The sequence below is a fragment of the Coregonus clupeaformis genome, chromosome 9, assembly GCF_020615455.1.
Source record: "Coregonus clupeaformis isolate EN_2021a chromosome 9, ASM2061545v1, whole genome shotgun sequence".
In the NCBI taxonomy this organism is placed as follows: domain Eukaryota; kingdom Metazoa; phylum Chordata; class Actinopteri; order Salmoniformes; family Salmonidae; genus Coregonus; species Coregonus clupeaformis.
Window position 1 is genome coordinate 22,771,534 of NC_059200.1, and position 22,576 is coordinate 22,794,109.

At 45.2% G+C, this 22,576-nt stretch overlaps 1 protein-coding gene across 1 annotated transcript in view; it reads right to left on the reverse strand.

The window, feature by feature from the left end:
- LOC121573486 (integrin alpha-1) overlaps nt 1–21,511 on the reverse strand; it is a 94,567-nt gene extending 73,056 nt beyond the window's left edge. Inside the window, exon 1 of the mRNA XM_041885522.2 lies at nt 21,243–21,511. Coding sequence (XP_041741456.1) covers nt 21,243–21,285 — 43 coding nt within the window. The 5' untranslated portion in view covers nt 21,286–21,511. The remainder of the gene's footprint in view (nt 1–21,242) is intronic.
- Nucleotides 21,512–22,576: the final 1,065 nt, after the last annotated feature.

A 22,576-nucleotide genomic window follows, 5' to 3' on the forward strand; every position in this document is an offset into this window, starting at 1 on the left:
CTGGCCCCCTGCTGCTGGGGGTGAGAGGAAAGAGAGGGGGTGGGGGGCTAGTTTGATCACTGCTCTGAGGCCTGGTGCACAGATGATGCAGGGCTGAAGCACACACAGAAACACACACAGACGCACACACAGACGCACACGCACACAGACATTTATGCACACACACACATGCACACACCCCTCAGGGGCCTTGTGTATCTGCTGACAGCCTCTGATCCTGTGTGTGTGTGTTTCTTTTAGTGGGGTGTTGATAGTGCATCTGGAACACCAGAGAACACCAGAACACCAGAGAACACCAGAACACCAGAACACCAGAGAACACCAGAGAACACCAGAACACCAGAGATCACCAGAACACCAGAGAACACCAGAACACCAGAACACCAGAACACCAGAACACCAGAACACCAGAGAACACCAGAGATCACCAGAACACCAGAGAACACCAGAACACCAGAACACCAGAACACCAGAACACCAGAGATCACCAGAACACCAGAGAACACCAGAACACCAGAGATCACCAGAACACCAGAGAACACCAGAACACCAGAACACCAGAGAACACCAGAACACCAGAGAACACCAGAACACCAGAACACCAGAACACCAGAGAACACCAGAACACCAGAGAACACCAGAACACCAGAACACCAGAGAACACCAGAGAACACCAGAACACCAGAGATCACCAGAACACCAGAGAACACCAGAACACCAGAGAACACCAGAGAACACCAGAACACCAGAGATCACCAGAACACCAGAACACCAGAGATCACCAGAACACCAGAGAACACCAGAACACCAGAACACCAGAGATCACCAGAACACCAGAACACCAGAACACCAGAACACCAGAGAACACCAGAACACCAGAGAACACCAGAACACCAGAGTACCATGGACAGAGTTCTCTGTCAAAGCATTGAAGCATTGTGTAAAAAATGATTACTCTTAACACAATCAAGACACACCAGAACAACAATTTTCCATAACCAGATTATTACATTTAATCAGAAAATTCCATAAGAATTCCATAAATTCCATAAGCATTCCATAAATGTCATAAGAAAACAAACACAAAAAGTCTACTAGCCTAAATATATCTTGACATTTGAAGAACTTGACTTTCCTTCCCCTCAAGAGCTTTGCGGAGCTTCTTTTCTTTTCTCAGAGCTGGTGTTTGTTTGTGAACCTAACGGCCCTGGTTGCTGTAGCTGGTGCCTGGCATCTCTCTAGCGTCTCTCTAGCCTTTCTCCCACAGTTGCTGTTCATGTTGTTGTGCTAAAGTGAAGATAATGTAATCTCACCTCCTCCACCTCCCACAGTCCTCCTCCCACTTCTCACCCCTCCTCCCCACCTCTCCTTCCCAGTCCACCCCTCCCTCCTCTCCAGGATAGAATAGAACAGAACAGAACTGAATAGAACAGAACCAAACAGAACAGAACAGAATCAAACAGAACACAACAGAACAGAACAGAACCAAACAGAACAGAACCAAACAGAACACAACAGAACCAAACAGAACAGAACCAAACAGAACACAACAGAACAGAACCAAACAGAACAGAATAGAAAAGAAAAGGACAGAATAGAATAGAACAGAACAGCACGGGGGGCCAGTATGAAAAAATAAAAAATATAAATAATAATTAATAATAATGTATGCACTCACTAACTGTAAGTCACTTTGGATAAGAGCGTCTGCTAAATGACTAAAATGTAAAATGTAAATGTAAACAGCCATCTATCAGAAAACCTCAGAAGGTACATCTCTTAACAACTGGCCCAATATGGTAACAATTACCAGAGTAAGTTCCATGGGACCCTATGTCCATCAGTCCCAAACGGCACTCTATTCCCTGTATGTGACACTCTGGCTCTAGGACTTTTGTATGTGAGCTAGAGTGTATGTTGTTTTGTTGGGGATTTGGGTGTTTTTCTATGTTGGTAGTTCTGTCGGGTGTATTTCTATGTTTGCAGGTCTGTGGGTTGTTTTTCTAGGTGGTTGTATGTTGTAGTCAATGACTCCCAATCGGAGGTAACGAGTGTCAGCTGTCGGCTCGTTATCTCTGATTGGGAGCCATATTTAAACTGTCAGTTTTCACCTTTGTTTTGTGGGTTATTGTTCCAAGTTAAGGTATTGTTCCAGTGTTCTATGTTCTGTCGGTGTCACAGAGGACTTCACGTATCGTCATTTGTTGTTTTCGTGGTTGCTGTATTTAATAAAAGTCATCATGTTCACTCGCAACGCTGCGCATTGGTCCGCTCCTTTAGACGATCGTGACAGAATAACCCACCAAAAAAGGACCAAGCAGCGCGTCCAGGAGCAAAGGGTCTGGACATGGGAGGAACTGTTGGACGGTAAAGGGTCCTGGACGTGGGAAGAAATCCTGGATGGCATGGATCGCCGTCCATGGAGCGAAACAGAGGAGAGGCGACGGAGAGAGGAGCAACGGCGTCGGCAGAGCCAACGTCGGAAGGACGAGAGGCAACCCCAAGAATTTTTTTGGGGGGGCACATGGCTTGGGCGACGGAGCAGCAGGAGGCTGCCACAAGGCAGAGTCAGAGGGCTGCCAGGTTAAGGGGGCTGACGGAGGCAGAGAAGGGACGGATTCAGTGGGCTACCAGGTCAAGGGGGCTACTGGGTAAAGCAGGGAAGGAAGGTGTTGAGGCACGGCGTGAGGTACTGGGGTGTGTAACCAGTTCGGTCCGGCCCGTTCCTAGTCCCGAGGTGCAGCCAGTAGTGTGTGTTCCCGTACGGTACGGCCTGTTCCGGTCCCTCGCACTAAGTGTAAGGTGCGCGTCGCCAGCCCGGTTCGGCCTGTTCCTGCCATACGCACCAGAGTATGCGGTGCGCGTCGCCAGCTCAGCCCGGCCTGTTCCTACTCCACGCACCAGGGATACGGTGCGCTTCGCCAGCCCAGCCCGGCCTGTTCCTACTCCACGCGCCAGGGGATACGGTGCGCTTCGCCAGCCCAGCCCGGCCTGTTCCTACTCCACGCACCAGGGATACGGTGCGCTCGCCAGCCCAGCCCGGCCTGTTCCTACTCCACGCACCAGGGATACGGTGCGCCGCCAGCCCGGCCCGGCCTGTTCCGGCCACTCGCACCAGGGATACGGTGCGCGTCGCCAGCCCCGCCCGGCCTGTTCCTGCTCTCCGCACTAGGCGTGAGGTGAGTCCCCAGGGTCCAGCATGCCCTGTTCCGGCTCCCCGCACTAGGCGTTATGGGAGTCCCCAGGGTCCAGCATGCCCTGTTCCGACTCCCCGCACTAGCCCTGAGATGCGTGTCCTCAGCCCGGTACCTCCAGTTCCGGCACCACGCATCAGGCCTACGGTGCGTCCCCAGGGCCATGCATGCCCTGTTGCTTCTCCCCGCACTAGCCCTGAGATGCGTGTCCTCAGCCCGGTACCTCCTGTTCCGGCACCATGCACCAGGCCTACGATGCGCCTCAGACGGCCAGAGTCTGCCATCTGCCCAACGGGGCCTGAACTGCCCGTCTGCCCTAAGCCTGCAAAGCCGCCCGTCTGCCATGAGCCATCAGAGCCGTCCGCCAGACCGGAGCCGCTAGAGCCTTCCGTCAGACAGGATCAGCCAGAGCCTTCCGCCAGACAGGATCAGCCAGAGCCTTCTGCCAGACAGGATCAGCCAGAGCCTTCTGCCAGACAGGATCAGCCAGAGCCTTCTGCCAGACAGGATCAGCCAGAGCCTTCCGCCAGACAGGATCAGCCAGATCCGTCAGTCGGCCATGAGCAGCCAGATCCGTCAGCCAGCCATGAGCAGCCAGATCCGTCTGCCAGCCATGAGCAGCCAGATCCGTCAGCCAGCCATGAGCAGCCAGATCCGTCAGCCAGCCATGAGCAGCAAGATCCGTCAGCCAGCCATGAGCAGCCAGATCCGTCAGTCAGCCATGAGCAGCCAGATCCGTCAGCCAGCCATGAGCCGTCCAGCCAGGATCCGCCAGAGCCGTCCAGCCGGGATCCGCCAGAGCCGTCCAGCCAGGATCCGCCAGCCAGCCAGGATCCGCCAGAGCCAGCCAGCCAGGATCCGCCATTTAGTCAGGTGCTGCCCCTTAGCTCGGTGTTGCTCCTTATCCTGGTGCTGTCCCTTATCCTGGTGCTGTCCCTTAGCCTGGTACTGCCCCTTAGTCCGGTACTGCCCCTTAGTCCGGTACTGCCCCGTAGTCCGGTGCTGCCCCTTAGTCCGGTGCTGCCCCTTAGCCCGGTGCTGCCCCTTGTTCCGGTGCTGCCCCTTATACCGGTGCTGCCCCTTATCCCGGTGCTGCCCCTTAGGCCGATGCTGCCCCTTAGTCCGGTGTTGCCCCTTAGTCCAGGTGGGGTTAGTTGGAGGGTGGTCATTGGGAGGAGGCTACCGAAGCAGGTTGTGACTGTGGTGGGGTGGGGATCACGACCGGGGCCAGAGCCGCCACCGTGGACAGACGCCCACCCAGACCCTCCCCTAGTCCTGATGTTGGTGCGCCCGGAGTTCGCACCTTTAGGGGGGGGTACTGTGACACTCTGGCTCTAGGACTTTTGTATGTGAGCTAGAGTGTATGTTGTTTTGTTGGGGATTTGGGGTGTTTTTCTATGTTGGTAGTTCTGTCGGGTGTATTTCTATGTTTGCAGGTCTGTGGGTTGTTTTTCTAGGTGGTTGTATGTTGTAGTCAATGACTCCCAATCGGAGGTAACGAGTGTCAGCTGTCGGCTCGTTATCTCTGATTGGGAGCCATATTTAAACTGTCAGTTTTCACCTTTGTTTTGTGGGTTATTGTTCCAAGTTAAGGTATTGTTCCAGTGTTCTATGTTCTGTCGGTGTCACAGAGGACTTCACGTATCGTCATTTGTTGTTTTCGTGGTTGCTGTATTTAATAAAAGTCATCATGTTCACTCGCAACGCTGCGCATTGGTCCGCTCCTTTAGACGATCGTGACACTATATAGTGCACTACTTTTGACCCGGGCCCATAGAGATCTAGTAAAAAAAAATTGCACTGTATAGTGAATAAGGATGTTTTTGAAAAAGGTAACAGTCAGATGTGAAATGTGAATCACAACATGTAGATAAGTGGAAAACACACGTAGACCTTCTCCACTACTGCCAGTACTTTTATGTGAGGTGGGTCTCTTGAGGCTCCTGACCCCTGGGACCGGGGTCACAGGAGGTCACAACCTTGGGGTCGCTAGATGACTGGACGTCACACCTGCTCCAGCCCACCAGAGAGTAATGGCTGTTATTTAAAACACTTTACGGGAGAAACTTGTCTTTTTTCCCTAATATGTTTCATTACATGGAGATTATTCCAACACATGGTCACACAGTACACCAGGAGCCCAAAAGATACTACTGCCAGGAACTAAGATGTTGTTTTCTCCCTCAAACAAACCAGGGCGGTACTTCAGCACTATTCAAATATAAATCATTGTTTTCTTGGTCAAGCTGCAACACAGAAGCAACCCAGGCCAGCCAAATGATCTGTTCATGACCTGACAGAAAATAATACACATATGTTCTGTTCCATATAGCGTGCACATTCGTTCGCTGTGTGTGTGTGTGTGAGTGTGATTGTTTGAAGTGTGTGAACTGTGTGAACTTTGCCATAGTGTGAGAACCTGAAATCACAAAACCTGAACGAGATATACACAAACACTAATCACCCTTATACCCATGATGCCTTTCCTTTATCCCTGTCTTCACTGTTCAGCATTGGCAGTACATTAAAGACAGAGCATGACGATGATTTCTCCTCTATGTGTATTCCAGACACACACTTCCCTCATTGCTGGGTTGGTTTGTAAAGCCCTTGAGACTTCAGTACAGTGATGTCAGATGATAATGTCTTCACATGGCTTTGGTCTGCACGCACCATCCAACTCTGAGGAACTTCAGAGGACCTCTAACACAGTCTGTAGCTCCGGGAGCCTTGTATATCTAAGAGCCCCTCTCTCTCTCTCACACACACACACACACACACACATTAATGTTCTCTAAGAATTATGGAGCATGAACACCTGTGTGTGTGTGAAAGAGAGAGGAACTATGACATCATAGCTCTGTGGAGTGGCTCCAGCGTCAGCCATCTGAGAGGCATGACTTCCTGACATGGCTTGACCGCCCGTGAGTTCAGCTTAGAAAGAATCATGATGACACATGATGACAGATCAGCTCTAGCCTCCCCTGCTGCTTAAAGATGTTTCAATAAGTTTTCAATGCTGTTTCTCACACATTAGCGCAGTGGTCACCAACCTTTTCAAGATCGCTTTCTGAGTAAAGATGCAAGCCAAAGCATTACAACTGTGTACAGAAACATGCTAACAAAAATAAGTACCCTACGAATTCTTCCTTTGTTTGACAGCAACAGGAAATGACAGAGGCACTTTTCTCGCTCCTCCATATCCACACCACTATGAGCATACCGTATACAGTCAACATCATGATACACAAAAACAGATCAAATCAAAGTTTACTGGACACGTACACAGATTTGCTGGTGTTATAGCAGGTGCAGCGAAATGCTTATGTTACTAGCTCCAACAGTGTAGTAGAATGTCTAGCAAATACAATACAAATACACAAATAATCTAAACAAGAAATCAAGAAATGTCAGAACAACAAATTATAAATACGTGGTGTGTATAGACAATATAGAATTTGGAAAATAAAATAGTAGGCAGTATGTATATTAGGATGAGCTATGGCGAGAACACAGTTTACACAGTGAGTAAACAACAGTTTATAAACAGTATATGACGTGACCAGTGTCTCTTTATACATGAGGCATTCATCTCAAGGTACAGGGTAGAGTACCGTGCAGGTAGCAGGCTAGTGATGTCTGTTCAACAGTCTGATGGCACCACAGGTGTGGCAGAAAAAATACTCTGGGGCCCGTAGTTTTTCCTGATCTGGTAACCTAACCAGGTAAAACTCTGGACCTTATATGTTATGACGTGATTCAAATGATTCACCATTTGTTTACACTTTTTTTTTAGGGGATAGATCAGCTCTAATATTGCAGATAGATTGTAGCTTCCATCAATGTAATTGTCTGTATCACTTCCAATCCCCCGTATATGTTTTGCAAATACATATATATATATATATATATATATATATATATATATATATATACACACACATATACATACATACATACTTACATAAATACATACATACATAAATTACATATCCTTTAAAAATATATATATTTTCCTTTATTACTTTCTTGTTCAGTCATGTTACCTCGTTGGCTAGCTAGCTAACAACCTGGTAACTTTACCAGTAAACAAACATTTGGGGCACAGAGAGAAAGGAAAAGGGATAGCTTCTTCAGGAGATCAATGATCATAGCAATGAATGAATGACAGATCTTTTCAATGACAGATCACTTGCAAAAACTTGACGTTTTTAAAGAGACAGTGTACAATTTCTATGGAATGCATCTGAATAGGAAAATAGTGCTTTTACACAATGTAGAAACCTAATATTCCACAAATGACTTTGTCATTTCAATGACAGGTATTCATGTCAACGTTTTAGCTTTTATAATAAACTAATGTATTTACAGTGTTACATATTAGTTTCTGGGGCACAACATGTGCTTCAAAATAAGTTCGAATTCACATAGGCCCAATACTGTACAGTCGTGGTCAAATGTTTTGAGAACGACACAAATCCTAATTTTCACAAAGTCTGCTGCCTCAGTTTTGATTATGGTAATTTTCATATACTCCAGAATGTCATGAAGAGTGATCAGATGAATTGCAATTAATTGCAAAGTCCCCCTTTGCCATGAAAATGAACTTAATCCCCCCAAAACATTTCCACTGCATTTCAGCCCTGCCACAAAAGGACCATCTTGTCAGTGATTCTCTCATTAACACAGGTGAGAGTGTTGACGAGGACAAGGCTGGAGATCACTCTGTCATGCTGATTGAGTTAGAATAACAGACCGGAAGCTTTAAAAGGAGGGTGGTGCTTGAAATCATTGTTCTTCCTCTGTTAACCATGGTTTACCTGCAAGGAAACACGTGCCGTCATCATTGCTTTGCACAAAAAGGGCTTCACAGGCAAGGATATTGCTGCGAGTAAGATTGCACCTAAATCAACCATTGCCTAAGAACACAGCCATGAATAAAAAATGGTACCAACACATCCTCCGAGAGCAACTTCTCCCAACCATCCAAGAACAGTTTGGTGACGACCAATGCCTTTTCCAGCATGATGGAGCACCTTGCCATACTGCAAAAGAGATTACTAAGTGGCTCGGGGAACAAAACGTCGACATTTTGGGTCCATGGCCAGGAAACTCCCCAGATCCTCAAGAGGCAGGTGGACAAACAAAAACCAACAAATTCTGACAAACTCCAAGCATTGATTATGCAAGAATGGGCTGCCATCAGTCAGGATGTGGCCCAGAAGTTAATTGACAGCATGCCAGGGCGGATTGCAGAGGTCTTGAAAAAGAAGGGTCAACTTTGCAAATATTGACTCTTTGCATAAACTTAATGTAATTGTCAATAAAAGCCTTTGACACTTATGGAATGCTTGTAATTATACTTCAGTATACCATAGTAACGTCTGACAAAAATATCTCATAACACTGAAGCAGCGAACTTTGTGAAGACCAATACTTGTGTCATTCTCAAAACTTTTGACCACGACTGTATAGGCTGAATCTCAATCAAACAATCAAATCTTATTTTCTGGTGCTCTTAAAGTTCATGTGGTGCTCCTTACTTTTTAAAATTTGGAGCACCAGTGCTACCAATGAATTTTTTTATAATTTTTAGAGCCCTGGGCGTGCAACCTCTTCTGTCTCCTGTAGTCCACAATCAGCTTCTTTGTTTTGTTGACATTGAGGGGGATGTTATCACCATTCCGCCAGGGCTCTAACCTCCACCCTGTAGGCTGTCTCCTTGTTGTTGTTAATTAGGCCTACCACTGTCGTGTCGTTAGCAAACTTGATGTTTGAGTTGGAGTTGTGCATAGCCACGCAGTCATGGGTGTACAGGGAGTACAGAAGGGGGCTGAGCACACACCCCGGGGGGCCCCTGTGGTTAAATGCAGTGGTTCGCAGTTTCAGTTTTCCGTGAATGCTGCCATCTATTCATGGATTTTTGGTTTGGATATGTTTTAATCGTCACTGTAGGAACAACATCCTCTATGCACTTCCTGATGAACCCAGTGACAGAGTCAGTGTAGTTGTCAATGTTATTTCCAGAGGCGACCCAGAACATTTCCCAGTCCACATGATCAAAAAACAGTCCTGTAGCATGGATTCTGATTGGTCAGACCAGCACTGAACAGTCCTTATCACGGGTGCATCTTGTTTACATTTCTGCATATAGGCGGGGAAGAGCAGAATGGAGGCGTGATTTGATTTGCCGAAGGTGTTAGATGGGGGAGGGTCTTGTAGCCGTTGTCGTGACGTGACTTTCAATATTGTGATGACTATTATTTATCGAATAATTACCTACTAAGTTTAATTGTTACTAGATTCAATTAATCATGTAACAATTAACTCATTAGGAATTTTGGGGCACCACGGGAAAAGTTGTTTAACGAGTTACCTTTTCCCGAATTAACTCTAAAGATATCTAGATATCTCTTGTCATTTATTAATAATTTACCTCATATCAGTCCCATTCTGAAAGCCGTAGACTATTTAAGTCTGCACGAACCTGGGTCTTACTGATCATTCCATACAACACAAATTGATTTCATTATTTATTTACTAACTAATAAAAAATGATAACACAAGATACAAACACGTACACGGTATACATAGGGATTCGAAACGTAATACAATGATAACAGGTCCCTAGCGGACTAACACAATATGACACTTGTTACAAAAGATGGCGAGTTAAAGAGAGGGAGAGAAAACAGTTGGATACACATGGACCTACACTCACAGTAATCCTAAAACTTTGCCCCGAACTGCCGACTGTTTGGGAAGGAAATTAATGCATGTATTTACGTGTTGGAGGTCTTTGTCGTGTATCTCTGTTGGACCCAGGCCTTCGTGGGAAGGGGTCGATTGGGCCTTCTCTTTCGGATGGCCTTTTAGATGTAAGGCTCAGATTGTCCACAAGAGGTCACAATGTCCTTCTTCTTAGTTGTCTGTTTCCTTTCACTCATTCTGGAAGTGGTCTTCTGAAGACGGCTAATCAGCCGTGTCGATGATCCCCTGTGGGGTGATGAGAACAGTGTAGTAGACGATGGCTTAAAGAGAGTAACAGGATGGTCCCACTTAAATTCACCTTCTTAGATACAGTACTTAGAACAGCTACTCAGCCGTAACATTGATTGTTACTGGAGGCAACTTTGTCATCTTCACCTCGTGTTGATTTTCAGGGTCGGGACCAATATGGACAAAAGCTGAAGCTTGAGGTCCGTCTAGTCTGATCTGATCATTCTTATCTCAATCTTTTATGCACTGTGGTAAAGAGGGGCGTTTCCGTCATACTGACACGCTCTCTGAGCTCCCTCGGGCGTGGCTAGTTACGAGGCAAAAGTATTATCATCACTATGATTTCGTTAAAAGCTAAAATCACATTCCTATCTTCACGAAAACATTGTCTTCCTCCTTGATATTTTCTACACAAGGTAAAGGATGTAATCCTGATATACAGTGGCTTGTGAAAGTGTTCCCCCCCTTGGCATTTTTCCTATTTTGTTGCCTTACAACCTGGAATCAAAATGGATTTGGGGGGGTTTGTATCATTTGATTTACACAACATGCCTACCACTTTGAAGATGCAAAATATTTTTTGGGGTGAAACAAACAAGAAACAGGCCCTCTCTTGGCAGTTTTGTTGTGGTGTCATATTCTTTCCATTTTTTAATAATGGATTTAATGGTGCTCCGTGGGATGTTCAAAGTTTCAGATATTTTTTTATAACCCAACCCTTATCTGTACTTCTCCACAACTTTGCCCCTGACCTGTTTGGAGAGCTCCTTGGTCTTCATGGTGCCACTTGCTTGGTGGTGCCCCTTGCTTAGTGATGTTGCAGACTCTGGGGCCTTTCAGAACAGGTGTATATATACACTGAGATCATGTGACAGATCATGTGACACTTAGATTGCACACAGGTGGACTTTATTTAACTAATTGTGTGACTTCTGAAGGTAATTGGTTGCACCAGATCTTATTTAGGGGCTTCATAGCAAAGGGGGTGAATACATATGCACGCACCACTTTTCTGTATTTTTTTTCATTTCACTTCACCAATTTTGACTATTTTGTGTATGTCCATTACATTAAATCCAAATAAAAATCCAATTAAATTACAGGTTGTAATGCAACAAAATAGGAAAAACGCCAAGGGGGATGAATACTTTTGCAAGGCACTGTACACAGTGTAAAAGCTCTTCAAGTCACAATGTTTTCGTTATAACGCCTTTATACCATTTTAAATGACATCACAAAATAGACATTAATTTTCCATATTCCATTTCTCATCATTCCCAACATTTGGATGTTAAAATATATTGCCCAATGTTCATTGTTGGATGTTGAAGTTTTTGGGTGGCAAAAAGTCTCTGAAACAAAGGCATTCCTTTCACCATACTAGAGTGCCAGAGATAGATTCTCCTCCTCTCTAATTTATGGCAGCGTTAAGGTATCAAGACCGGCACAGAGAGTCTGGTTGTTGTCGGCCATTTGCCAAGCTGATTTGATCCTCACCCAGGGAGAGTCATGACACTGTCATGGAAGGGAGAATAACAATGTTCAAGCGTCCTCTCTCTCTCTTTAACACAGGAGATGTGTTGGTGGAATTTCAGGAGATGTTTTCCTATAAACTCTACTGAGGTTTCCTGACAGCGAGATTGTCATATTTTACATTCAACACAAACATTTTGATAGTTCCAAACCAATTATTTGTCCGGTTAAATGGTTGCAAGTGTATAGACATGAAACTCCTACAAAGCATTATAATTGTGTCTACTGGCATACAGTTACAGTGATGTTTGATAGAGGTTGTTTGATATCTTCACTCCTTGAAAAAAAGGTGCTATCTAGAACCTAAAAGGGTTCTTTGGCTGTCCCCATAGATGAACCCTTTTGGGTTCCATGTAGAACCCTTTCAACAGAGGGTTCAACATGGAACCCAAAACGGTTCTACATGAAACCAAAAAGGGTTCTCCTATGGGGACAACCGAAGAACCCTTCTTGAACCCTTTTTTCTAAACGTGTAGTTTCTGGTTCTCAGTGACCAACAACAAGCTGCTTGCTTCCAGTGTTTCATGTGAGCCGATAAAAGAGAAGACAGTAGACAGTGGGTCAGCCCGTCAGACGGCCAGTAAAGGAATGTGTTTTTTTAGGCACCAAGTATGGAGGGAGACGTTCAGAGTGAGATCTTCTGGGAGATCTGGGGCTTCTGCCAGGGGATGCTCTGGATTTACGACCAACCGAGCAGAGGGCGAGATGAGACCCTCAATGCCAGGGCCAGGGTTAAGGGGAGGGAGTGCCAGCCTGTCTGTTGGACAAAGCTTGACCATCACTCCATACAAAAAAATAAAAAATGTATGCACGCATGACTGTAAGTCGCTTTGGATAAAAGCGTCTGCTAAATGGCATATTATTTATAATTATAATTACTCCCTCTCTCACTCCACTGGTATACCCTAACCTTTGTTAAAAATGATTTCAAATACTTTTATTGAACCGGCTGGAGAGCCAGATGGGCGGGTTTGCACTTTTGGGACTATTCCATTGGTTTCATTGCATGAGGCAAGCTGGAGTTCACTGAATGAAAATAAACAATATTTTTGGCATATACAGTGCATATTAAATTAGCAGCGGTGCAAACATCTACTGCATTTACAAAGTGAACTACTAATAGAGGATGATGCTGCTAAGGGAATCATTCAGACTGCTGGTCTGTGGGTTCAGTTCAGACTGTCTCCTCTTCTCCAGACTCATAAATACAGCCAGACCACTAATGTCTTCAGACAAACTGCCCGGCCTCCACCCCTCCACTCGTCTTCAAACAGCAAATTAATTAGCGCTTTAATCAAATCAGCTGCAGCAGCATTCCATACCTAAAGGAGCCTTCAGACAGTGAAAGAAATTAAGTTGGCCAGTGGTGCGCGTCACCAGCCCGGTCCGGCCTGTTCGTGTCCCTCGCACCAAGACAGTGGTGCGTGTCGCCAGCCCGGCCCGGCCTGTTCCTGTCCCTCGCACCAAGCCAGTGGTGCGCGTCGCCAGCCCGGTCCGGCCTGTTCCTGTCCCTCGCACCAAGCCAGTGGTGCGCGTCGCCAGCCCGGTCCGGCCTGTTCCTGTCCCTCGCACCAAGCCAGTGGTGCGCATTGCCAGCCCGGCCCGGCCTGTTCCTCGCACCAAGCCAGTGGTGCGCGTCGCCGGCCCGGCCTGTTCCTGCCCCTCGCACCAAGCCAGTGGTGCGTGTGTCCAGTCCGGCACGGCCCGTGCCTGTTCCACTCCGGAGCCAGAGCAGTCCGCTCCACCGGTGCCCAGTTCAGCTCCGGTCAGCTGTTCCACTCCGGAGCCAGAGCAATCCGCTTCACCGGGGTCCAGTCCAGCTCCGGTCAGCGGCTCCACTCCGGAGCCAGAGCAGTCCGCTCCACCGGTGCCTGATCCAGCTCTGGTCAGCTACTCCAGTCCAGACCCAGACGTCAGCCCCTCTCCAGGTTCGGGGTCTCCCACACCAGGGTCCAGACAGGGCTTGGAGTATAGTGGGAGGAAGGAGAGGGGAAGCAACGCGCCGAGGTCCAGACCAGACCAGGGGCGCAACAGGGAGGCGGAGAGTGAGAGGTCGTCACGCCCTGAGCCGGATCCGCCTCCGAGGCGGAATGCCCACCCGGCCCCTACCCTGTTATGTTTATGTTGTGCGGTCGGAGTCCGCACCTTTGGGGGTACTGTCACGCCCTGACTCTGGGGACTCTTATTTGTTGAGCCAGGGTGTGATTTTCTATGTTTGTGATCTAGGTTTTCTAGATCTATGTTGGCCGGTGTGGTTCCCAATCAGAGGCAGCTGTCGCTCGTTGTCTCTGATTGGGGACCATACTTAGGCAGCCTATTGGCACTAGTGGGTTGTGGGATCTTGTTCCGTGTGAGGTATGTTGTTTGTGTACCTTGGACTTCACGTTTCGTTTGTTGTTTTGTCGTTTTTTATTCGGTTCAGATAAAAATGTATGCATATCACGCTGCGCCTTGGTCTGACCCGTTCATCAACGATCGTGACACTGGCAGAGGAGAGATGGGTGATACACTGTGGACCTATGTACACATGCTGATATACGGCAAAGGGAAAAATCTCACTTCTCTAAAGAATGCTGAGGATTCGCTTCTCTGGGTATTTTTGAGAGCGTTCCCTAAAATGTAAGTTGAAAGACAGTTCATTTGAAAGACATAAAACATTACTCCTTGATTGCGTATGCGAACAGATGTACAGATGTTCAATGAACACCCTTTGTAAGTATCATACCACACACATCTGTGAGTTCCATGAATACGTGAATGTACACAATCTGTTATTTTGAGTTGGCTACATAAGCCCTACATCCCATAAATTGATTAGAGACATTCAGACTGACAAAACATAATGAAAGCATCTGAGATATACAGTGGGGGAAAAAAGTATTTAGTCAGCCACCAATTGTGCAAGTTCTCCCACTTAAAAAGATGAGAGAGGCCTGTAATTTTCATCATAGGTACACGTCAACTATGACAGACAAAATGAGAAAAAAAGATCCAGAAAATCACATTGTAGGATTTTACATGAATTTATTTGCAAATTATGGTGGAAAATAAGTATTTGGTCAATAACAAAAGTTTCTCAATACTTTGTTATATACCCTTTGTTGGCAATGACACAGGTCAAACGTTTTCTGTAAGTCTTCACAAGGTTTTCACACACTGTTGCTGGTATTTTGGCCCATTTCTCCATGCAGATCTCCTCTAGAGCAGTGATGTTTTGGGGCTGTCGCTGGGCAACACGAACTTTCAACTCCCTCCAAAGATTTTCTATGGGGTTGAGATCTGGAGACTGGCTAGGCCACTCCAGGACCTTGAAATGCTTCTTACGAAGCCACTCTTTCATTGCCCGGGCGGTGTGTTTGGGATCATTGTCATGCTGAAAGACCCACCCACGTTTCATCTTCAATGCCCTTGCTGATGGAAGGAGGTTTTCACTCAAAATCTCACGATACATGGCCCCATTCATTCTTTCCTTTACACGGATCAGTCGTCCTGGTCCCTTTGCAGAAAAACAGCCCCAAAGCATGATGTTTCCACCCCCATGCTTCACAGTAGGTATGGTGTTCTTTGGATGCAACTCAGCATTCTTTGTCCTCCAAACACGACGAGTTGAGTTTTGACCAAAAAGTTATATTTTGGTTTCATCTGACCATATGACATTCTCCCAATCCTCTTCTGGATCATCCAAATGCACTCTAGCAAACTTCAGATGGGCCTGGACATGTACTGGCTTAAGCAGGGGGACACGTCTGGCACTGCAGGATTTGAGTCCCTGGCGGTGTAGTGTGTTACTGATGGTAGGCTTTGTTACTTTGGTCCCAGCTCTCTGCAGGTCATTCACTAGGTCCCCCCCCGTGTGGTTCTGGGATTTTTGCTCACCGTTCTTGTGATCATTTTGACCCCACGGGGTGAGATCTTGCGTGGAGCCCCAGATCGAGGGAGATTATCAGCGGTCTTGTATGTCTTCCATTTCCTAATAATTGCTCCCACAGTTGATTTCTTCAAACCAAGCTGCTTACCTATTGCAGATTCAGTCTTCCCAGCCTGGTGCAGGTCTACAATTTTGTTTCTGGTGTACTTTGACAGCTCTTTGGTCTTGGCCATAGTGGAGTTTGGAGTGTGACTGTTTGAGGTTGTGGACAGGTGTCTTTTATACTGATAAGTTCAAACAGGTGCCATTAATACAGGTAACGAGTGGAGGACAGAGGAGCCTCTTAAAGAAGAAGTTACAGGTCTGTGAGAGCCAGAAATCTTGCTTGTTTGTAGGTGACCAAATACTTATTTTCCACCATAATTTGCAAATAAATTCATAAAAAATCCTACAAGGTGATTTTCTGGATTATTTTTCTCAATTTGTCTGTCATAGTTGACGTGTACCTATGATGAAAATTACAGGCCTCTCTCATCTTTTTAAGTGGGAGAACTTGCACAATTGGTGGCTGACTAAATACTTTTTTCCCCCACTGTATGTATATATATATATATATATATGTGTGTGTGTGTGTGTGTGTGTGTGTGTGTGTGTGTGTGTGTGTGTTCTTACATTCATATGGCTAAGCACATCTGCGTGTTTTCAAGTGTCCAGAGTAAGTTCACTTGTCCCAGTCCCACACCCCTGATTGAAGCCAGATGAACTCTCCTCGAGGTCCCAAACCAAAAACACCTGTACTCCCATCTCTGAATTTATAAGGTTTAAATGCTGTCACTACAATAACCACATGTGGGCCCCTGGGCCAGCATGATCCCAAACAGTAGGTTCCAGCCAAGCCCTCTTCATTCATAAACAATCAGGCAGCTCACAGAGACAAGGCCATAGATGGGTTCAATACTCAGGATGAGTAGCTAGGACAGTAACCACTAAACAAAGCTCCTCACAAGTTCATTATTCCAAGGAGGGGAGGGGTGAGGGTTGAGGGTGGGAGCATAGGACTGAGGAGATGTCATCCCTCTACTGTAGATGTGTTCCATCTGAACTAAAAAAGTATAGGGTCAGAATCATTAGGGCATGGAACGGAAAACATTTTGCAGCAGAAAATGTAAAAGAACATTTCTTATTGGACAAGTATTCTCTCCCCGTTTCATTCCGTTTACTTCCGTTTGGTGTTTAATGAACACGACCCAGACTGTCTGAGGCTGTCTGGGTGTGCAGTCAGTAGTCTGTGGAGAGGACCCAGAGCCTAAGTAGAGAGAGTCTTGGTCTTTGTCCCAAATGGCACCCTATTCCCTATTTACGGGCCCTGGTCAAAAGTAGTGCACTACATAGGGAATAGGATACCATTTGGGACGCAGACTTGGTGTGATGTGATAGCGGCTAATGTGAGCCTCTATCTCCAGCTGCATCTCTAACTCAATTCTCTAATGACGGTCATGAGCCGGCGTCCCATGTGAGCGTAGGAATTTGAGAATCAGAGGGACGCTCACACTGTTGACTTTACAGTAACAGAGGAGCGTTTCAAGGTTTCAGATCCAGTCCCAGGCTGTGTCCCAAATGGCACCCTATTCCCTACATACTGCACTACTTTTGACCAAGGCCCATAAGGCTCTGATCAAAAGTAGGCTACTATATAGGGAATATATATATATGGGTGCCATTTGGGAAGCAGAACCTGTCTCCAATCCGTTGTTGGTACTTTCCCCCCTTTTAGAACTACAGGAACATGACCTGAGAAGTTAATTCAGTACTGCTGGACTTATAACTGAGTGTTCAGTCACTACCAGCAACAGGCATATCTGTTTTCAAATACACACCGGTACAAAACAGGCTTTAAAAGTGTCTGAAAATGAAATGAGTTCAAATTGATAAGGCCGAAGTTCCAAATGTGCAAACTTTCAATAATTGGTCTATGGAATATTGAAAATTGAATTATATTGATAATTTATTACATGACTGGCAGTGTCAGAAATCCCACACATGGTTGCATGACATGAGGTCTGGCTCTGGGCCAACACCACACAGGAACTCAATTTAATTCACTTCAGATTACTTATTATTACTGTAGGTACTTTCCCAATTTTTCCCAGTACTGATTGTATTCCAAAATACAAGACATCACAATTTAGAAAAAACCCAAATTGTTGATAATAATATTCCTACATAGTGCCTTCAAAAAGTATTCACACTCCTTGACATTTCAAACACATATTCAACCACAAAGACCAGGGAGGTTTTCCAATGCCTCTCAAAAAAGGGCACCTACAGTGAGGGAAAAAAGTATTTGATCCCCTGCTGATATTGTACGTTTGCCCACTGACAAAGACATGATCAGTCTATAATTTGAATGGTAGGTTTATTTGAACAGTGAGGGACAGAATAACAACAACAAAATCCAGAAAAACGCATGTCAAAAATGTTATAAATTGATTTGCATTTTAATGAGGGAAATAAGTATTTGACCCCCTCTCAATCAGAAAGATTTCTGGCTCCCAGGTGTCTTATACAGGTAACGAGCTGAGATTAGGAGCACACTCTTAAAGGGAGTGCTCCTAATCTCAGCTTGTTACCTGTATAAAAGTACCTGTCCACAGAAGCAATCAATCAATCAGATTCCAAACTCTCCACCATGGCCAAGACCAAAGACCTCTCCAAGGATGTCAGGGACAAGATTGTAGACCTACACAAGGCTGGAATGGGCTACAAGACCATCGCCAAGCAGCTTGCTGAGAAGGTGACAACAGTTGGTGCGATTATTCGCAAAAGGAAGAAACACAAAATAACTGTAAATCTCCCTCGGCCTGGGGCTCCATGCAAGATCTCACCTCGTGGAGTTGCAATGATCATGAGAACGGTGAGGAATCACCCCAGAACTACACGGGAGGATCTTGTCAATGATCTCAAGGCAGCTGGGACCATAGTCACCAAGAAAACAATTGGTAACACACTACGCTGTGAAGGACTGAAATCCTGCAGCGCCCGCAAGGTCCCCATGCTCGAGAAAGCACATATACAGGCCCGTCTGAAGTTTGCCAATGAACATCTGAATGATTCAGAGGAGAACTGGGTGAAAGTGTTGTGGTCAGATGAGACCAAAATCGAGCTCTTTGGCATCAACTCAACTCGCCATGTTTGGAGGAGGAGGAATGCTGCCTATGACCCCAAGAACACCATCCCCACCGTCAAACATGGAGGTGGAAACATTATGCTTTGGGGGTGTTTTTCTGCTAAGGGGACAGGACAAATTCACTGCATCAAAGGGACGATGGACGGGGCCATGTACCGTCAAATCTTGGGTGAGAACCTCCTTCCCTCAGCCAGGGCATTGAAAATGGGTCGTGGATGGGTATTCCAGCATGACAATGACCCAAAACACACGGCCAAGGCAACAAAGGAGTGGCTCAAAAAGAAGCACATTAAGGTCCTGGAGTGGCCTAGCCAGTCTCCAGACCTTAATCCCATAGAAAATCTGTGGAGGGAGCTGAAGGTTCGAGTTGCCAAACGTCAGCCTCGAAGCCTTAATGACTTGGAGAAGATCTGCAAAGAGGAGTGGGACAAAATCCCTCCTGAGATGTGTGCAAACCTGGTGGCCATCTACAAGACACGTCTGACCTCTGTGATTGCCAACAAGGGTTTTGCCACCAAGTACTAAGTCATGTTTTGCAGAGGGGTCAAATACTTATTTCCCTCATTAAAATGCAAATCAATTTATAACATTTTTGACATGCGTTTTTCTGGATTTTTTTGCTGTTATTCTGTCTCTCACTGTTCAAATAAACCTACCATTAAAATTATAGACTGATCATGTCTTTGTCAGTGGGCAAATGTACAAAATCAGCAGGGGATCAAATACTTTTTTCCCTCACTGTATTGGTAGATGGGTAAGAAAATAAAGAAAAGCAGATATTGAATATCCCTTTGAGCATGGTGAAGTTATTACTTACACTTTGGATGGTGTATCAATGCACCCAGTGACTACAAAGATACAGGCGCCCTTCCAAACTCAGTTGCTGGAGAGGAAGGAAACCACTCAGGGATTTCACCAATGGTGACTTTAAAACAGTTACAGAGTTGAATGGCTGTGATAGGAGAAAACGGAGCATGGATAAACAACATTGTAGTTACTCCACAATACTAACCTAAATGACAGAGTGAAAAGAAGGAAGCCTGTACAGAATTAAAATATTCCAAAACATGCATCCTGTTTGCAATAAGGCACTAAAGTAATGCGACAAAGCAATTCACTTTTTGTCCTGAATACCAAGTGTTATGTTTGGGGCAAATCCAATACAACACATTACTGAGTACCACTCTCCATATTTTCAAGCATAGTGGTGGCTGCATTACCTTTTGGGTATGCTTGTAATCATAATAATAATAATAATAATAATAATAATAATAATAATAATAATAAGCCATTTAGCAGACGCTTTTATCCAAAGCGACTTACAGTCATGCGTGCATACATTTTTGTGTATGGGTGGTCCCGGGGATCGAACCCACTACCTTGGCGTTACAAGCGCCGTGCTCTACCAGTTGAGCTACAAGGACTGGGGAGTTTTCAGGAAAAAAAATCAATGGAATGGAGCTAAGGACAGGCAAAATCCTAGAGGAAAACCTGGTTCAGTCTTCTTTCCACCAGAAACTGGGGGATGAATTCACCTTTCAGCAAGACAATAACCTAAAACACAAGGACAAATCTACACTGGAGTTTCTTACCAAGAAGAAAGTGAATGTTCCTGAGTAGTCGAGTTACAGTTGTGACTTAAATCTACTTGAAAATCTATGGCAAGACCTAAAAATAGTTGTCTAGTAATGATCAACAACCAATTTGATAGAGCTTGAATACTTTAAAAAAATAATACATGGGCAAATGTTGCACAATCCAGGTGTGGAAAGCTCTTAGAGACTTACCCAGAGAGACTCACAGCTGTAATCGCTGCCCAAGGTGTTGCTACAAAGTATTGACTCAGGGGTGTGAATACTTATGTAAATTAGATATTTCTGTATTTCATTTTCAATAAATTTGCAAAAAATTTAAAACACATGTTTTCACTTTGTCATTATGGGGTATTGTGTGTAGATGGGTGTGAAAAAAACATATTTGATCAATTTGAATTCACGCTGTAACACAACAAAATGTGGATTAAGTCAAGGGGGTATGAATACTTTCTGAAGGCACAGTAAAAAATAATCCAAGCCATTATAACTGTCTCAATTAATTGGAACCAGGACAGTTCTGGAGTTGCTTCACTCTTGCATGTTCACTTTTTCTCACAGGCAGTTGCACAACTCACTCAAGCGCCCAAATTAGACTCCACTGGTGTACCCCCCCCCCCCCTTGCTTACTTGAGGTTAAAAAAGGGTCAATTCAATGTAAAAGTCATTTACACCTAATGGATGCTTTTATGAGTCACTATGACTTATTAATAATAGAGTACACCGCTAATGTCTGTGTGCCTGTGGGACGCGCACTGGAACCTGGATAGTGGACACACAGAAGGTAAAACATGCGCGCGCGACAGACTGTTCGCTTGTAGGCTAATAAACTGGTAATAACATGCATATTCACAGAAAATATCACCTACCGAGTGCTGTCGTTAATTTCAAATATTGCATTTGCCCGAGCATCTTGGAATAATTAGTCTCCACCGCGGCTGGAGCTCGTATTCTCCGACCCTTCCCGTCTGACGCGCAATGTTCAACTGAAGACAGAACTCTCTAGGGGCGTGAGGGGGTGATTGAACTACTCTGAGAATTAGCCTGGCATTTCCTGTATGCTAGCATCTGCGTTTGAAGTATTTTAATCGTACAAGAGGAGCCCTGTAAGTGTCACTTAAAGACTGTGGCATTTATTCCGTTAATAATAAAAAAAAAGTGTTATTCTCCTGGTCAACGGCACACCACTGCTCCATATCCTCTTCTGCTGCGTAGGCTACTGCGTGGAGTGGACGAAGCCGGGAGAAGAAGTCATCACACAAGACTCCAGTTCAGCCTGACTCCACCATCACCAGTGTTATGTTCCATAGCCTATTTCAAAAGTTATTCCCTTGCTACATCTTGTGGAGTGATGGAAAAATAGCAGGTGCCCCCAGCCCTATACCTTTCCCTGATACTTCATGTTTAAATAGGCAACTAGCAACATGACTGAAAACTACCTGATAATGTCAAAGAAAACCAATTTACATTAAAAGCAACTGAGGTCACACGAATTGTTGATGGAACTATTTCACTAAAAATATTTGCCAGCTATAATGATCATTCGGGAAAAATATATTATTGTGTAAAGAACAGAACCTTTACCATCTCCTTATGGATAATACAATCTGGACGTTTTACATTTGCTTTACCTTCTGGGCTGTAATAACAGGATGACATTAGTTTTAGATTTAGAGGTATGGGGGCATGCTCCTGGTTTATGGAGTTATGACAAGCATGCATAGTATGATGTTTGACTCTCACTGAAACCCTACTGACAGTTAATTCACTATGCATGTTCTAGAGAAGATCCTTGTGGGTTTCTTATGGTAGCCAGGGGAATAACATCCATAAATTAGGCTACACTCTTAGAGAAAAGGGTTTTAAAAGGGTTCTTTGCCTGTCCCGATAGGGGAACCCTTTTTGGGTCCAGGTGGAACCCTTTTTGGTTGCAGGTACTCTTTTGGGTTCCATGTGCCCTTGTGAAAAGGATCCTACATGGAAACTGGGGTTGATTATTACGGATCATTTTTCATAACAATTCTCAGATTGAGACTATGCTCTGAGCCTCATGGTGCTGTTGTTGTGGTGTGAGTGTGTGGTTTTGGATGCTGGTTACATGAGATGTGTTCGTATTTACCTTGACGTCATTTTCCATTTGGAAGGTAATGCCTTAGTAGATACAGTGAGGGAAAAAAGTATTTGATCCCCTGCTGATTTTGTA